General features: G+C 56.0%; 1 protein-coding gene across 3 annotated transcripts in view; it reads left to right on the forward strand.

Annotated features, from left to right (window-relative positions):
• Nucleotides 1-232: 232 nt before the first annotated feature.
• AXL (AXL receptor tyrosine kinase) overlaps nucleotides 233-13,843 on the forward strand; it is a 30,677-nt gene continuing 17,066 nt past the window's right edge. Inside the window, exons 1-8 of one of the 3 annotated variants that reach the window (XM_004271256.4) lie at nucleotides 233-828; nucleotides 1,937-2,159; nucleotides 2,488-2,588; nucleotides 3,140-3,316; nucleotides 8,454-8,534; nucleotides 8,666-8,781; nucleotides 12,573-12,783; nucleotides 13,070-13,209. In XM_004271256.4, coding sequence (XP_004271304.1) covers nucleotides 765-828; nucleotides 1,937-2,159; nucleotides 2,488-2,588; nucleotides 3,140-3,316; nucleotides 8,454-8,534; nucleotides 8,666-8,781; nucleotides 12,573-12,783; nucleotides 13,070-13,209 — 1,113 coding nt within the window. In that variant the 5' untranslated portion in view covers nucleotides 233-764. The remainder of the gene's footprint in view (nucleotides 829-1,936; nucleotides 2,160-2,487; nucleotides 2,589-3,139; nucleotides 3,317-8,453; nucleotides 8,535-8,665; nucleotides 8,782-12,572; nucleotides 12,784-13,069; nucleotides 13,210-13,843) is intronic. The other 2 variants (XM_033430905.2, XM_033430906.2) reach the window with 2 other exon arrangements.

The raw sequence follows: 13,843 nt of genomic DNA on the forward strand, positions 1-13,843 counted from the left end.
GAGGTTTCTCCACGAATGGAGGAGCTCCTGACCTGGCTTGTCTCAGTGTGAGCCGGTGGCGTGCCCCTGCGTGTCTCCTCCTGTCCCAGCCTCTGTGTGTGGATGACATCTGTGAGTGTGTGTGTGAGTGTGTGTGTGTGTGTGTGTGTGTCCTTGTCTGAGGAACTGTGAGTGAGAGGGGGAGTGCCTGGCTGGGCTGGGCTGGGGGTGGAGGCAGGGGAGGGGGGCGTCGCAGAGGGGAGAGGAGTTCTGGAGGAATGTTTACCAGACACTGAGAGAGCCCAGAGGGACAGCGCCCAGAGCCGGGATAGGGAGACGCACAGCTTCCCTGCCTCGCTGGCCCACGATTAGGGGCGTAGCCACCTGGGGCCCCCTTCCCCCTCCTCAGCCTCCCTCCAGGGCCCCTTTAAGACAGAGCTGGTCCTCTTCTCTCCGCGTTAACCCCTTGAAGTCCAGGTGGCCCCTTGGGCTCCGGCCGGTGGGCGGAGGCGGGCGGGGGGGGGGGGGGGGGGGGGAGCCAGGGGCGGGGAAAGCGTTGCCCGAAATCTGGGAGGGAGAGAAGGAGGCAGGGGAGCTGGGAAGGCGCCGCTGAGCAGAGCCGGGTGAGGGCGCCCCCCGCTCCGCTGTGCCAGGCGGGCAGTGCCAAATCCGGGGAGCCCGGAGCTGGGGGGAGGGCCGGGCACAACCCGGCCCTGCCCCCTCCCCCACGGGGTGCCCAGCAACTTCTGAGGAAAGTTTGACATTGATTGCGTGGTGCCCCGAGGATGGGCAGGGTCCTGCTGGCCTGGTGCTGGGCGCTGTGCTACTGGGGGTGCGTGGCTCCCAAGGGTGAGTGATGGGGGGCGCTGGGGGAGGAGGGAAAGGAGAGGGATGGATGGCAGGTGTTTGAGGGGGGTGAGTCGGGAGTCCTGGTCTGGCTCAGGGAGTTTTCTTGGGACAACAGAGGGGGAGGGTATACACAGAGACAGACCAAGAGAGGGAAGGAAAAAGGGACTCTTGAGAGAGCAGAAGGGCAAGAAACAGAAACTAAGAGGGTCAGAGATGGGAAGAGATGGACACAGACAGACAGACAGGAGAAGCTGAGGGCAAGGGTAGGGGCTGGACTTGAGTTGGGGGCCTTGGGGGGAGGGACTGAGCTGGGGGCTGTCCAGAAAGGAATCTTCCAGAAAGGAGCCCTAAGTCAGGCAGCGGGATGAGGAGGCTCCAGAGCCCTAGGGGAAGTCCCTTGTCACTGTCACCCCCACTTCTCCTTACCCCAGGGCTGTTTGTCTGCGCGTTCCACCTCTGGGGCCAGGGGCTCTGCCTCCAATCCTACCATCTCTGTGGGTCTCCATTTCTCTCTCTCTCTCCAGTCTCTGTCTTTATCTCTCCCTGTGCCCTAAGTGTCTCTATCACTGTCTCTGTCAGTCTGTTTTTGTCTCTTTCTGTCCATTTCCCTCTGTGTGTCTCTCCTACCACTTTTTCCCCTCTGGGGTGTCTCTCTCCATCTCTTATCCTCTGTCGCTCCGGGTTTCTGTCCCTCTCTGTCTGCCTGACTTTCTCTGGTTCCTCTCTCTGACTCTCCTTCCCTGTTTCTCTCTCTCTCCTCTCCCTCCCATTCCCTTTTCTTCCCCACCATCCACCAGCCTAATCTGTCAAGTCTCTAGAGACGCTAAGGGAGGGCAGGCCTGCCGGGCAGTCAGGGCGTGGGAGGCTGCCAGACCCCGGGCCTACTCCCAACGGACGGAGGCTGGAGGCCGGACCCCAGTCCCCTGGGAAGGCTCCCATCTTCCCCTCAAAGCCTCTACCCTCCACACCCCCTGCTGAGGTCACTCTGCAACTATGTGGGCCTAAGGGCCTGGCGGGGTCCTGGCAGTAGGCAGGCCGGCACGGATGGAACCAAGGAGTCGGAGGGGAGCAGGGTTTCCTGAGTGAATTCTTCCCCATCTCCCTGCAGGCCCACAGGCTGAGGGGCACCCCTTTGTGGGGAGTCCAGGGAACATCACTGGTGCCCGAGGACTCATGGGGGCCCTTCGGTGTGAGCTCCAGGTTCAGGGGGAGCCCCCCGAGGTGACCTGGCTTCGGGATGGACAGGTCCTAGAGCTGGCAGACAGCACCCAGACCCAGGTGCCCCTGGGCGAAGACGGGCAGGATGACTGGAAAGTGGTCAGCCAACTCAGGTGCCCAGCCTCCGCTAACCAGACACGACCCGCATCCCTCCTGACCCCTGTGTCCCCACCTCCACCACATGCTGGCTGCAGAGTCACTCGCAGGAGCCCACCTGGGTTGGACCCCAGTGTGGCCACTCGCTAGCTGCATGGCTTTGGGCATGTGACATAACTAACCCTGGCTTTCACTTTCCTCTTCTGTAAAATGAGTTAATAATAGTACCCACTTATTCGGTCTTACGAGTTTCCAGCCCAGACTCTCCTCTTTCAGTTCTGAGGACCCCCTCCCCGGGTGCAGCTTTGACCCTGAACCTCTCTGTCCCTCCTCTTGCCCTGTCAGAATCTCGTCCCTGCAGCTCTCAGACGCTGGATGGTACCAGTGTGCCGTGGTCCTGGGCAGAAAGACCTTCGTGTCCCAGCCTGGCTACGTCGGGCTGGAGGGTGAGCCCTGGGCTCAGAGGTCGTGGGAGACCAAGAATCCTGAGGGGTCAGAGGGTGCTGGAGGATTCACGGCGTGCGCTGGGGATGTACAACCTAAGAATGTCAGAGATCTTGGAGGGTCAGGCAGCTGGAGGGGTCTATAAATTATTGGGGGCAGGCCTGCACAAGATTATATGTTTTGGGCGGGGGGGGATATCTTTGGGTCTGTCAGCTGTCCTGAGGTCACACATGGTTGAGGCAGGACATTCGGGGGTCAGATCAAGGGTCTGACCTCACCCCCCAGGGGCCTCACTTTCCTCATAGATAAGGTGGCATGAAGAGCAGGAAGGAGTAAGACATTCTGGAAAAGAGACATGAGAGGCTCAGATGTCCTGGAGCTCAGACATGGGTGGGGAGAGTCGGATATTGGGATCATGTTTCCTGGGGGTAGAGGTGTCCTGAGGGGTCAGACATAGGGGTCAAAGACCCTGCACCCTACAACATCCTAGTGGTGAGTCAGACACCTAGGGGGCTCAGAGGGACCCCAGCCTTCACCACTGCTCCCCGCCCAGGTCTGCCTTACTTCCTGGAGGAGCCTGAGGACAGGACTGTGGCTGCCAACACTCCCTTCAACCTGAGCTGCCGGGCCCAGGGACCCCCAGAGCCCGTGGACCTACTCTGGCTCCAGGATGCTGTCTCCCTAGCTGCAACCGTGGACCACAGTGCCCAGCACACACTCCGTGTTCCAGGTGAGTCCAGGGATGTGGTCAGCTCAGTGTAGAGGGCCAGACAGGATGGAAGTGGGGAGCCCTTCATGCCTCTGTGTGAGGGTCTGCTCGTCCCGCTGTCCTTCTCTGTCTGTCTCTGTCTCTGAGTCTCCCTCTAGTTTTTTCTCTTTGTCTCTGAGTATCTCTGTCTCTGCATTTCTGTCCCCATCTATCTCGTTTCCCTCTGTATGTTTTCTTTCTGTCTCTGTTCTCCATCTCTCTCTGTTGCTCTGTGTGTCTCCCCGTCTCTCTGCTCTTTCCCCCCTCCATTCATGCCAGCCTCTCTGCAGAGAATTCTTTGTCCTGGGTTTCCTCTGAGCTGCTCCATGGCCAAGTGTGTGGGGGTCTGATGCCCCTTGTGTCAGCCCTTGACCCTAAGCAGGGCACAGGAATCAACTGGGCCTTCCTCTCCCCTAGCTCCTTACAGAAGTAACCCAAGATGGAGAGAGACACGACAGGTCTGAGTGACAGGAGAAACCCTCCCAGCCTCAGGGTGACCATCCCCTTCCACACCTCACAGATGAGGCAGGACCTAGTTTAGGGTCACACAGCGGTCAGCCAGAGTTGGGGGACCCTGAGCACAGGGGGTTCCCCTCACTGAGGAAGGAGAGGCAGAGGAACACAGATGGGGGAGGCTGAGTCAGTCAGAGGGAGGCGGCTGGACCTTGGAGGGCATCGGCTTCCAGCATCCCCAACCTGCTGCTTCCATCTGCTGGCATGGGGAGGGGACTCCTGACGGAGAGTCTCTTAGGGTGGAAGGAGGTGTCCACATTCCCAGCATTCCGGGGGCCCTGAGTGTAGGAGGAAGCAGGGGTGAGCATGCCGGCCTCCAGAGGGGTGACTCAGGCCCACAGCTCTGGGGCCTGAGTCAGCCTGGCAGGACCCAGGCAAAGGGGAGGGAGAGGGGGATGGTTCCCCCACCCCATCCCAGGAAGAGGGAGAAATGGGGGACGCAGGTGTGAGAGGATCTGTGTGTGTATCAGCGTGTGAGGGAGCTGCCAGGTGGGGATCTCTGTGTGCGTCTCTGTGTGTGGGGCGGGGTGGGGGGTCTGGGTGTGTCCCTGTCCCTCTCGATCTGTGTCTCAGCGCATCTACCTGTTTGTACGAGGGTGTACCTTAGTGAGGGCTGGCTTCTGTGTATGTCTCAGAGTGTGTGTGTGTGTGTGTGTGCGTGCGTGCGTGTGTGTGTGTGAGACTAGGTATGTTACTGTCGCCTTAGGTGTCTGTCCCACTGTGTTTGGGTCTTTATGGCATGTTTCTGTAAGCTTCTCAGGGGCTGTCAGTGTGTGTGTGTGTGTGGGTGTGGGTGTGGGTGTGTGTGACTAAGTACTCCAGTGTCGGCCTGCTATCTGTCCCTCTTTGTGTTTGTGTGTTCACAGCTGTGACTCTCTGTGAGAGGGTGGAGTGCACATGTGTGTGCGAGGAGAGATGGCAGAGTGATGGACGGCAGTGTGCCTTGTGGCTATTTTCCATACCTCCCTGTATAGAGACGATGCCAGCTTACAGGCGTGTGCCTCTAGGTGTCAGTGTGTCTTAGTGGGACCTTCTGTTTCTTCGTGGACTCAGGATGTGTCATTGGACAACTTGGTGTGTTTCTTGGTGTGGTTCCACTGCCTGTGGCTGTGTATGGATGGCTCTGTGCTATCTGTGTATATGTCACAGGGTGAGCATGTTGGTATGTGACTCTGTCCCATGGACCCCTATAGACGTGTGTGTGTGTGTGTGTGTGTGTGTGTGTGTGTGTGTGATTCACAGCAGGTAGTAACAACACCCTTCTGCTTCTGTCTGCTCTCCTGCTATGCCGGTCCCAGCCCTGACTGCCTCTTGGTGGATGAACTTGAGGTACTCACCAGCCAGTGTGTATATATGTGTCTGTGCCACCTATATGCACAAGGCAGCGTCTCCACGTTTGTGTGTCTGCAGCAACCCTGTGTGTCGATGCAAGTGTGTGTTTCCGTATCAGCCTGCATCTTGAGGAATGTGTCTGAAGCAACCTGAGTGTGTCCAGCTGTGTTTTGAAGGCTTGGCTGTGTTTCTGTGTGAGCCAGTTAACATCAACCTGATTTGTGTCCTGTTGTGTATCCGTTTGTCCACGTCAACCTCAACGTACGTGTGTTGCTTGGTGGGTGTATCTCGCACTGCGGGGAGGTTGTGTGTCTGTCAGCTTCAGCCTAGGTGTGTATTGTGCTGCTAGGTGTTTGTAGTCAGCGTGTGCTCGTTCGAGTGCGTGTTTGTGTTTGTGTGTGTGTGCATCTCTCTTTGTGTATGTGCGTCAGTGTCAGCCCCTTGTGTATACATGTCAGTCATAGGGAATGTTTTTGTGTCACACGGTGTTGGCGACAGCGTCCTCCTGTGTAGTTAACCAGTTTTCTGTTTTAGGGCCAGCAACGTGCCCTGTAGGCCCCTGTATGTTAAGTGTGATTCACTGTGTGTGTAGGAATTCGTGGTGTGTGCTGCCTCAAGGAATTTCGTCCGTTTGTGTGTGTCTGTCCCTGGATCTGACTCAGGGCGTGCCCCCTCTCTCCTTCCATCCCTCCAATTCCCTCGGAAAAAGCAAACTGCGCTCTGGGGTGGGGGAGGGTGGCGCCGGGCGCCGAGGGGGAGAGGGACGGTACATCTGGAAAGCACATCTGGAGCTGGTCGTAGAGGGAGAGCCCGCCGGAGGGGAGGGGGTCCTAGGCCCTTTCGCCCCTGTCTCCCCCTCCCTCGAGGTGCGGGCCGCTGGGGCCCCGGGAAGGGGGATCCCAGTCCGGCCGGAAGTGCCGGGTGTGGGGGGGCGCCCCGGTGACTCACGCGGGGGCAGGAATGCTGCGGTCGGAACTGGACCGGGCTCCAGACCCCCCTCCCGCCCCAGGGCTCCAACGGCGGCGGGCAGCGCGGTCTCCCGCGCGGTGACCCTGGCGGACCCCCACGTGCCAGGTGGCTGGACGGGACCCAGGTTCCCCGCCCCCTCGGGCAGCTCGCCCGGGGCTGTCCTGTCCCTCCCCGGGGCAGCGGGGGCTGCGGGCCGGGCACCTGACCTTGGCTGGGAACTGCGGCCTGGGCAGCGGAGCTGGGGAACTTCCCTGCCCACCCCCCTTCCGGCCTCGCCGCCTTTCCCTCCTTCTCCCTCTGCTAACTGAGAAAAGGAAACTTTGTGTGTGCGGGTAGCTGGTGGTGGTGGGAACACAGCACAGCGCAGAACAAACGCAGGAGACGCACGCGTATAGCATCCACAGACACGCAGAGAAACACAGGCAGATACAGATCTGCAGTCACACATAGACTGAAGACTTGGTCCTCCTTACATCCTATCACCCAGACATTATGGGTGTGCGTGTCTCTGTTGCCGTGTGTGTGAATCTGTATATGTTGTATAGCTCTGTGTGTTGTGTATCTCTCTGTGTTTGTGTGTCTGCGTCTCTTGTGTTTGTCTGTGTACTTGTACGTGCCTCTGTGTGCGTGCATGTGTGTGTATCTGTGTTCCCACCACCACCACACTGAGAAAGGGGAGGCCATCCACCCCCAGACACGCAAAAACACACGAACTCACCCACGGAATTACACGTGCTCACGTTGCTACGTACACACCCAGAAGTGCTCACAAGTACGTAAATTCATCCACTCATTCAACAAACATTTATGGAGAACCCACTGTGCGCCAGGCCGTCTTAGGCCCCTGGGGGGATACAGCAGGGGGCAAAACAGACAGAAACCCCTACCCTCCTGGGATGACGTGCTAGCGGGGTCAACGCACAGCGAACAGGATACGTAGGACTGTGTAAAGGATGCTGTGATGAGAAGAATCAAAGAGAAAGTAAAGCAGGGAAGAGGCTAGTTGTGCAGGGGAGGTTCCAATTTTCAACAAGGTGGTTGGGGACAGAGGCAACTGGAAGGTGGAATCTGAGGGACAAATGTGAAGGTGGGCAGGAGGGAGCCACGTGGATGTCTGTGGGAATGCTGTTCCAAGCAGAGGGAACGGAAGTGCAGATTTCCCGAGGTGGGAGCATGCATAGTACCTTCTAGAAACATCAGGAGGCCAGTGGAGCTAGAGTGAGTGAGTGCGGGGGAGAGGGATTGGTAGCAGCGAAGCTTGTCAATGAGCAAACACCTCTACATTTCCACACCCCCACGAGGGCCTGTTTCTTAAGTGTGTATCTATTAGATGTGTATGCCTCGAGACAGGTGTCTGTGAGGCTCAGTGTGATTGTGTCTATTCTTGTGTGTATATGTGAGTGTGTGTACGTCTGTGTGTTTGTGTGTCTAGGTGTGAGTATGTGCGTTTCTTTTTTTGATTACCTTGTGTTTTTTTTTAATTAATTTATTGTTTGGTTATTTATTTTTGGCTGCGTTGGGTCTTCATTGTTGTGCGCAGGCTTTCTCTAGTTGCAGCGAGTGGGGGCTACTCTTCGATGCGGTGAGCGGGCTTCTCACTGCGGTGGCTTCTCTTGTTGCGGAGCACAGGCTCTAGGTGCGCAGGGTTCAGTAGTTATGGCGTGCAGGCTTTAGTAGTTGTGGCTCGCGGGCTCTAGAGCACAGGCTCAGTAAATGTGGCGCCCGAGCTTAGTTGCTCCGCGGCCTGTGGGATCTTCCCGGACCAGGGATGGAACCCGTGTCCCCCGCATTGGCAGGCGGATTCTTAACCACTGCGCCACCAGGGAAGTCCCCGAGTATGTGCGTTTCTGTATGTGAGTGTGTGTTTCTGTGTGCATCTGTGTGTATAACTGTGTGTGCTGGTGCGTGCGTCTGGTGTGTCTGTGTGTGAGTATGAGTGTTCCTGTGCATCTGTATATCTGTGTATGTATGTGTATCTCTGTGCATAAGCGTGTGTGTGAGTGTGTGTGCCTGTGTGCGTCTATGTATGTGGTTCTGAGTGTATATGTCTGTGTGTGTACGTGTGCATGTGTCTCTGTCTGTGTGGGTGTCTGTGGGGTGGGGTGTTAGCTGGCCTTGTGTTTGGGGATGGAGACCTGTGTTCCCAGTGTATTATCTCCCTTTCCCACAATCTCCCTTCAAGCAGGTGCCCCTGGGTGCCAGACTGACCCTGTCGGGTAGGGCGTGGTGGAAGGGATGCTCAGCGTGGCCCGGGAGCCCCTCCTTCCCCTTTCTGACTGGACCCCTCCCTCCTATGACTCCCCAGGCCTGAACAAGACTGCTTCTTTCTCCTGTGAAGCCCATAATGCCAAGGGGGTCACCACATCCCGCACGGCCACCATCACAGGTGACAGGAAAGGGAGCTGGGGAGCTGGGTGTCAGAGGGTGGGGCGTTGGGGTCAAAGGTCAGAGCTGGAGTTGAGGGCAGGGTGGGGAGCTTTGGGCAAGGGGTCAGCTCCTCCCCTCTTCTGTCCACAGTGCTCCCCCAGCGGCCCCGCGACCTCCACTTGGTTACCAGCCAGCCGACGGAGCTGGAGGTGGCTTGGACCCCAGGCCTGAGTGGCATTTATCCCCTCACCCACTGCACCCTGCAGGTGAGACCTCAGGCTTTCCTCACCTCCGTCTCAGCCCTCCTTCCATCCACAGCCACAGGCCCTCATCCTCTCCCTGGGAAACCAGCCCTTCCCACCCATTCGTGTGTTGAGAAGCAGTAGAGCCTTGGGTTAAGCCAGGTGTCCTGGGTTCAAATCCTGACTCCACCAGCTGCTGGCCTCATGAGCTTGGGCAGGTGACACAACCTCCCTGGGTCTCAGTTCTCTCATCTATAAAATGGGCATAATGGTGGTACCTACCTGATAGGCTGGCTGTGGGGATTCAATGAGTGAATGCAATTAACAAAATAGTATCTGGACCTTTGGAAATGTGTAATAAACTATTGGCTGCTTTTGGGAATTCCCTGGTGGTCCAGTGGTTAGGACTCTGTGCTTTCACTGCCGAGGGCGTGCGTTCAGCCCCTGGTTGGGGAACTAAGATCCCGCAAGCCATGTGGCACTGCCAAAAAAAAAAAAAAAAAAAAACCACTATTGGCTGTTTTCATTTATTTAGTGTTAGTGATATTGACTCTAGCTGGAATGGGAGCCCTGAGACAGCAGGGCCCGGAGTCATCACTGGGTACCCACAGCCCTGTACTTCTTCTGTCCCAGCCCTGACCACCCTGGGTTGTCACTGTCTGGGGGTGAGTCTGTCTCCCCCTGGACTGTGAGCTCTGGGAGGGCAGGGCTGGCCTGGTTTAGCCACCACTGGGTCCCTATTATTTATTGCCCAGCGCAAGGCCAGACATCGACTAGGGAATGTTTGCTGGAAGAATACCTAACAATTGAGATGAGCTAGACCCAGCCTTCGGCCCTGAAGTTGTTCCTACTCTAGAATAAGAAAAACAAAGCAACACACATCTCTGAATATGAGATCCAGTTCTGGCCTGAAGTTCTCTGAGATTTGAGAGTTTAAGTGAGGATGGGACAGTGTCTGTGACGGGAGATGACAATAATGGAAAATGACCAACTTTTATTGAATGTCACCTATGTGCTGCGCCTTGCGTTACAGCTTTTCACACAGCCTCTCAAGTGTTTGTGGAGTTGGGTCTATGGATACACTCATTTTCCAGATGAAGTAACTAAGGCTCAGGGTAGTTAAGCAACTTGCCCAAAGTCACAGACAGGAAGTGGCAGATGTGGGATTCGAACCCTTGTCTCGCCAAACCCAAAGGGCACTCCTGACCTCCTAAAGACCATTTAGAGCCAGTGTTTGATTGAACGGGAGCTGCCTTTCTTATAAGAAAGACTCTGGCCCTGGAGACAACCTCACATTGAATTGACATTTTAACCCCAGAAAGGAGTGGCTGTTCATCTTCCCATTTTCCAGATAAGAAACGGAGGCCCAGAGAGGGGAAGTGACCTGCCTTCCCCAATGGCTAGAAAGGATAAAACCATTTCAATCCCAGAGGCCAGGCTGATTTGGGAAGACCTCAAATGCCAGGTCAGGCACCGACTGTACCCACAACCCACATCCATCCAGTGTCCCCAAGAAAGCAGAAGTGTGCCCTCTTCCCTCTCCAGGTCTCACTTCCTGCTGTGCCTGGGCTAAGGGTTCAAGTGGGAGGTCACAGCCGTCCCAGGGAAAAGAGAAGTGGAGTGGGCAGGGGGAGCCTGACTGTCTGCACCCACGTCCCCTTTGTCCCAGAAGAGGTTCCCCTTCTGGTCAGTCACTGTGGGTCAGAGATCAGGCATGGAGACCTACTCCCCCCATCCTGCTACCCACCATCTGCTCATTTCCTCCCCAGGCCTTGCAATGCTGTTGTCTCCCCACATGGGGGCTGTGTGACTTTGGGCAAGCTGCTGAATCTGGGCCTCTGTTTCCTCATCTGTAAAATGGGAATGAAAAAAGAAATTGACCCCATAGGGTGGTGGTAAGAAGGCAATTTGCTCATCCAGGAATGTGCTTGGCAAGGTGCTTGGGACACAGCTGGCACTCAGAAAATGTTAGCTGTTGACAGGATGGCAAGCCAGTTCACGTGCATCATTTCTTTAAACCTCGCACCTTGACAGGGAGGGACTCTTGGAAGCCCATTTTCCAGAGACAGGAACTGAGACCCAGGGAGGTTAAGACACTCACTGTAAATCACACAGCAAATAATATCCAAGCCAAGATTTGGACCCAAAGGAATCTGGCTTTAGAGCCTTAAGCAATAAACTTCCCAACACACTGTGTGGTGTGGTTACATCACCTGATTGCTTCCCAGGGTGAAGGCAGCACCCCTGAGCTGTGTGGCTGTGGGTTGTGTGGCTGTGGCGGGTTGTGGTTCTGTGGGGAAGGGCTATACAGACGTCTTCCCCAGCCGTGGCCCCTGCCATCCTGATGGTGCCACTCCTGGCAACCAGGTGGGTGTAGCAGCCTGTGCCTCTGTGCAGGGTGTGCAGAGGTTGACACTCATGGCCAGACAACCTCACACACACAAAACGATAATGACAAACTCTCGACATGCACAAACACTCTTCTACACACTTACGAGAGTCGATTCAGTTAACCCTGCGAAGTAGGGAAACACTGTTGTGATCCCATTTTACAGATGAGGAAACTGAGGTGCAGAGCTAGGGAGTGGGAGAGGCTGGATTTGAATACCAGATGCAGTATCCGTGCTCTTCGGCACTAAGCTGCATTGCCTCTCTGAACAGAAGAGAAGTATTATTACTATTACTGATGCTCTTAAATGGACGTTCTTGTTGTCAGTAGGGCAAAGGTTTTGAAGACAGGATGGGGTTCAGGTCCCAACTTCATCAGTGACAAGCTGGCGTCCTTGGGCCAGTGATTTCATCTCTCTGAGCCTCAGTGTCCTCATCCATATAACGGGCACAAACACAGCACGTACTTACAGCGCAAAGCTGAGGTGAGGATCAAACGAGTTCAGATTTGTAAAAGGCTTTTCTTATTTATTTAGTTAGTTATTTGGTTACACCGGGTGTTCGTTGCGGCTCGCTGGCTCCTTAATGGTGGCATGTGAACTCTTAGTTGCGGCATGCATGTGGGATCTAGTTCCCTGACCAGGGATCGAATCCAGGCCCCCTGCATTGGGAGCGTGGAGTCTTAACCACAGTGCCACCAGGGAAGTCCCAAGGCTTTTATTTTTTTGAATTAAGGTATAACATACATAATGTGCGTAATCTTTGGTGTACACCCAGATTGCTTAACCTATGTGACCTCCCTCTGAATCAAGATGCAGACACTCCTCAGCTCCCTTGAAGGCTCCCTGAGCCCCCAGAGACGCCCACTCTTCTGACTTTTTTTTTTTTTTTTTTTTTCTGAGCCGCTCGGCTTGCAGGATCCTAGTTCCCTCACCAGGGATTGAACCCCGGGCCCACGGCAGTGAAAGCACGGAGTCCTAACCACTGGACCACCAGGGAATTCCCTCTTCTGACTTCTATTGTGGGACATTGCTTTTGCCTGTGGTTGACCATCACTGTCATTATTGTTGATGCTGACCACCTGCCAGGCACTGTGCAACTGTCCTACATTGAATCTTTAAGCAGCCCTGGAAGGCATTTGCTCCTCTAAGCCCCCATTTTCCAGATGAGGAAACTGAGGCTCAGAGAGGGAAAGTCTTGTCAGAAGTGACATTTGCGAGTGGTGGCAGAGCCACATTGCGCAGCTGGGTGGTCTCCTCGCTTTGCAAACTCAGGTGCCCGTGTTGCACTAACATGGAGTTGTGACACACACACACACATCCTTGCAAAACTGTGTCATCACAGCAGGATCACCACCACTGAGAGTTGTGTGAGCACCTCCAGTGATTGCGTGGCCACCCTGTCCTCACGCGCCCCTCTCTCCCCAGGCTGTGCTGTCAGACGATGGGGTGGGCACCTGGCTGGGAGAGCCAGACCCCCCAGAGGAACCCCTCACCTTACAAGCATCTGTTCCGCCTCACCAGCTGCGGCTGGGCAACCTCCATCCTCACACCCCTTACCACATCCGGGTGGCGTGTGTCAGTAGCCAGGGCCCCTCACCCTGGACCCACTGGCTTCCTGTGGAGACACCGGAGGGAGGTAAGAAGGGGCTGGTGGCCAGGAGACGTCGCTCACTGCCCCACTGACCCTCGCGTACATCAGTATGATCCCCGGCATCTCCTCTCGCCCGTTTAACCCCTTCCTGCCTCGTCCCCGACTCCTCAGCATGGCACACTGGCATCTCTCCCCCGTGCTTCTGCTCATGGGAGGTCTGTACGAGGTGCCCACGTGCATGCCCTCTGTACCCTGGCCCTACTTCCTGGGAACAGGGGTGGGGGTCAGGAAGAGGTGGGGGTGCCAGCTTCCCCTCTTCCCTGTCCTCCAGTGCCCCTGGGCCCTCCTGAGAACGTTAGCGCCATGCGGAATGGAAGCCAAGCCCTCGTGCATTGGCAGGAACCAAGGGCGCCCCTGCAGGGCACCCTGTTAGGGTACCGACTGGCCTATCGAGGTCAGGATACCCCCGAGGTGGGTGCTGCTGGCTAGGTTGGGGCGGAGTGGCTGTGGAGGAGCGAGGAGTGGTGGGGGAGAAGATGACAGGGCAGACATGGACAGTTGAGCAGGCTGGGTAGGGCGCCATCACACTGTGCTAGGAGGGCACATTGTGGGACGGTTAAAGGGGTCCGGGAGAGGGTTAGGGATGGCTATTTCGGAATCACGTACAAAGCGTTTCAGTAGACCTATATGTACCAGGACAGTTTTCCAGCAGATAGTGGCATAACATCTTGAGGAAGGAGTGCCTCTTCCTAATTGGCACAAAGGTACTATCTGAGCAAGCAGCACCCTGGGGTGGAGAGATGGGGTGGGAGAGAGGGTGGGGAGTTAGAAGGGGATGGAGCGATGAGGGTGAAAAGATGAGAATTCAGTTCTTCAACACAAGTACCGTGTTCCACGCATCATGCTAGGACTTGAAGACGTGGGAGTGAATGAGACAAAGTCCCAGTCCTGGTGGAGCTGTTATTTTAGTGGGTGTAGAGATGGAGAATGGAAAGGAGAGGACGGGATGGGGGATGAGAAATGAAGGGTAGGAAGAGGTAGGGGATGAGGGACTGCAGATGAGGAGAGAGGAGAGGGCTTTGAGAAAGATGGGGAGTTGAGGCTG

This window comes from Orcinus orca, chromosome 20, assembly GCF_937001465.1.
Source record: "Orcinus orca chromosome 20, mOrcOrc1.1, whole genome shotgun sequence".
Taxonomy (NCBI): domain Eukaryota; kingdom Metazoa; phylum Chordata; class Mammalia; order Artiodactyla; family Delphinidae; genus Orcinus; species Orcinus orca.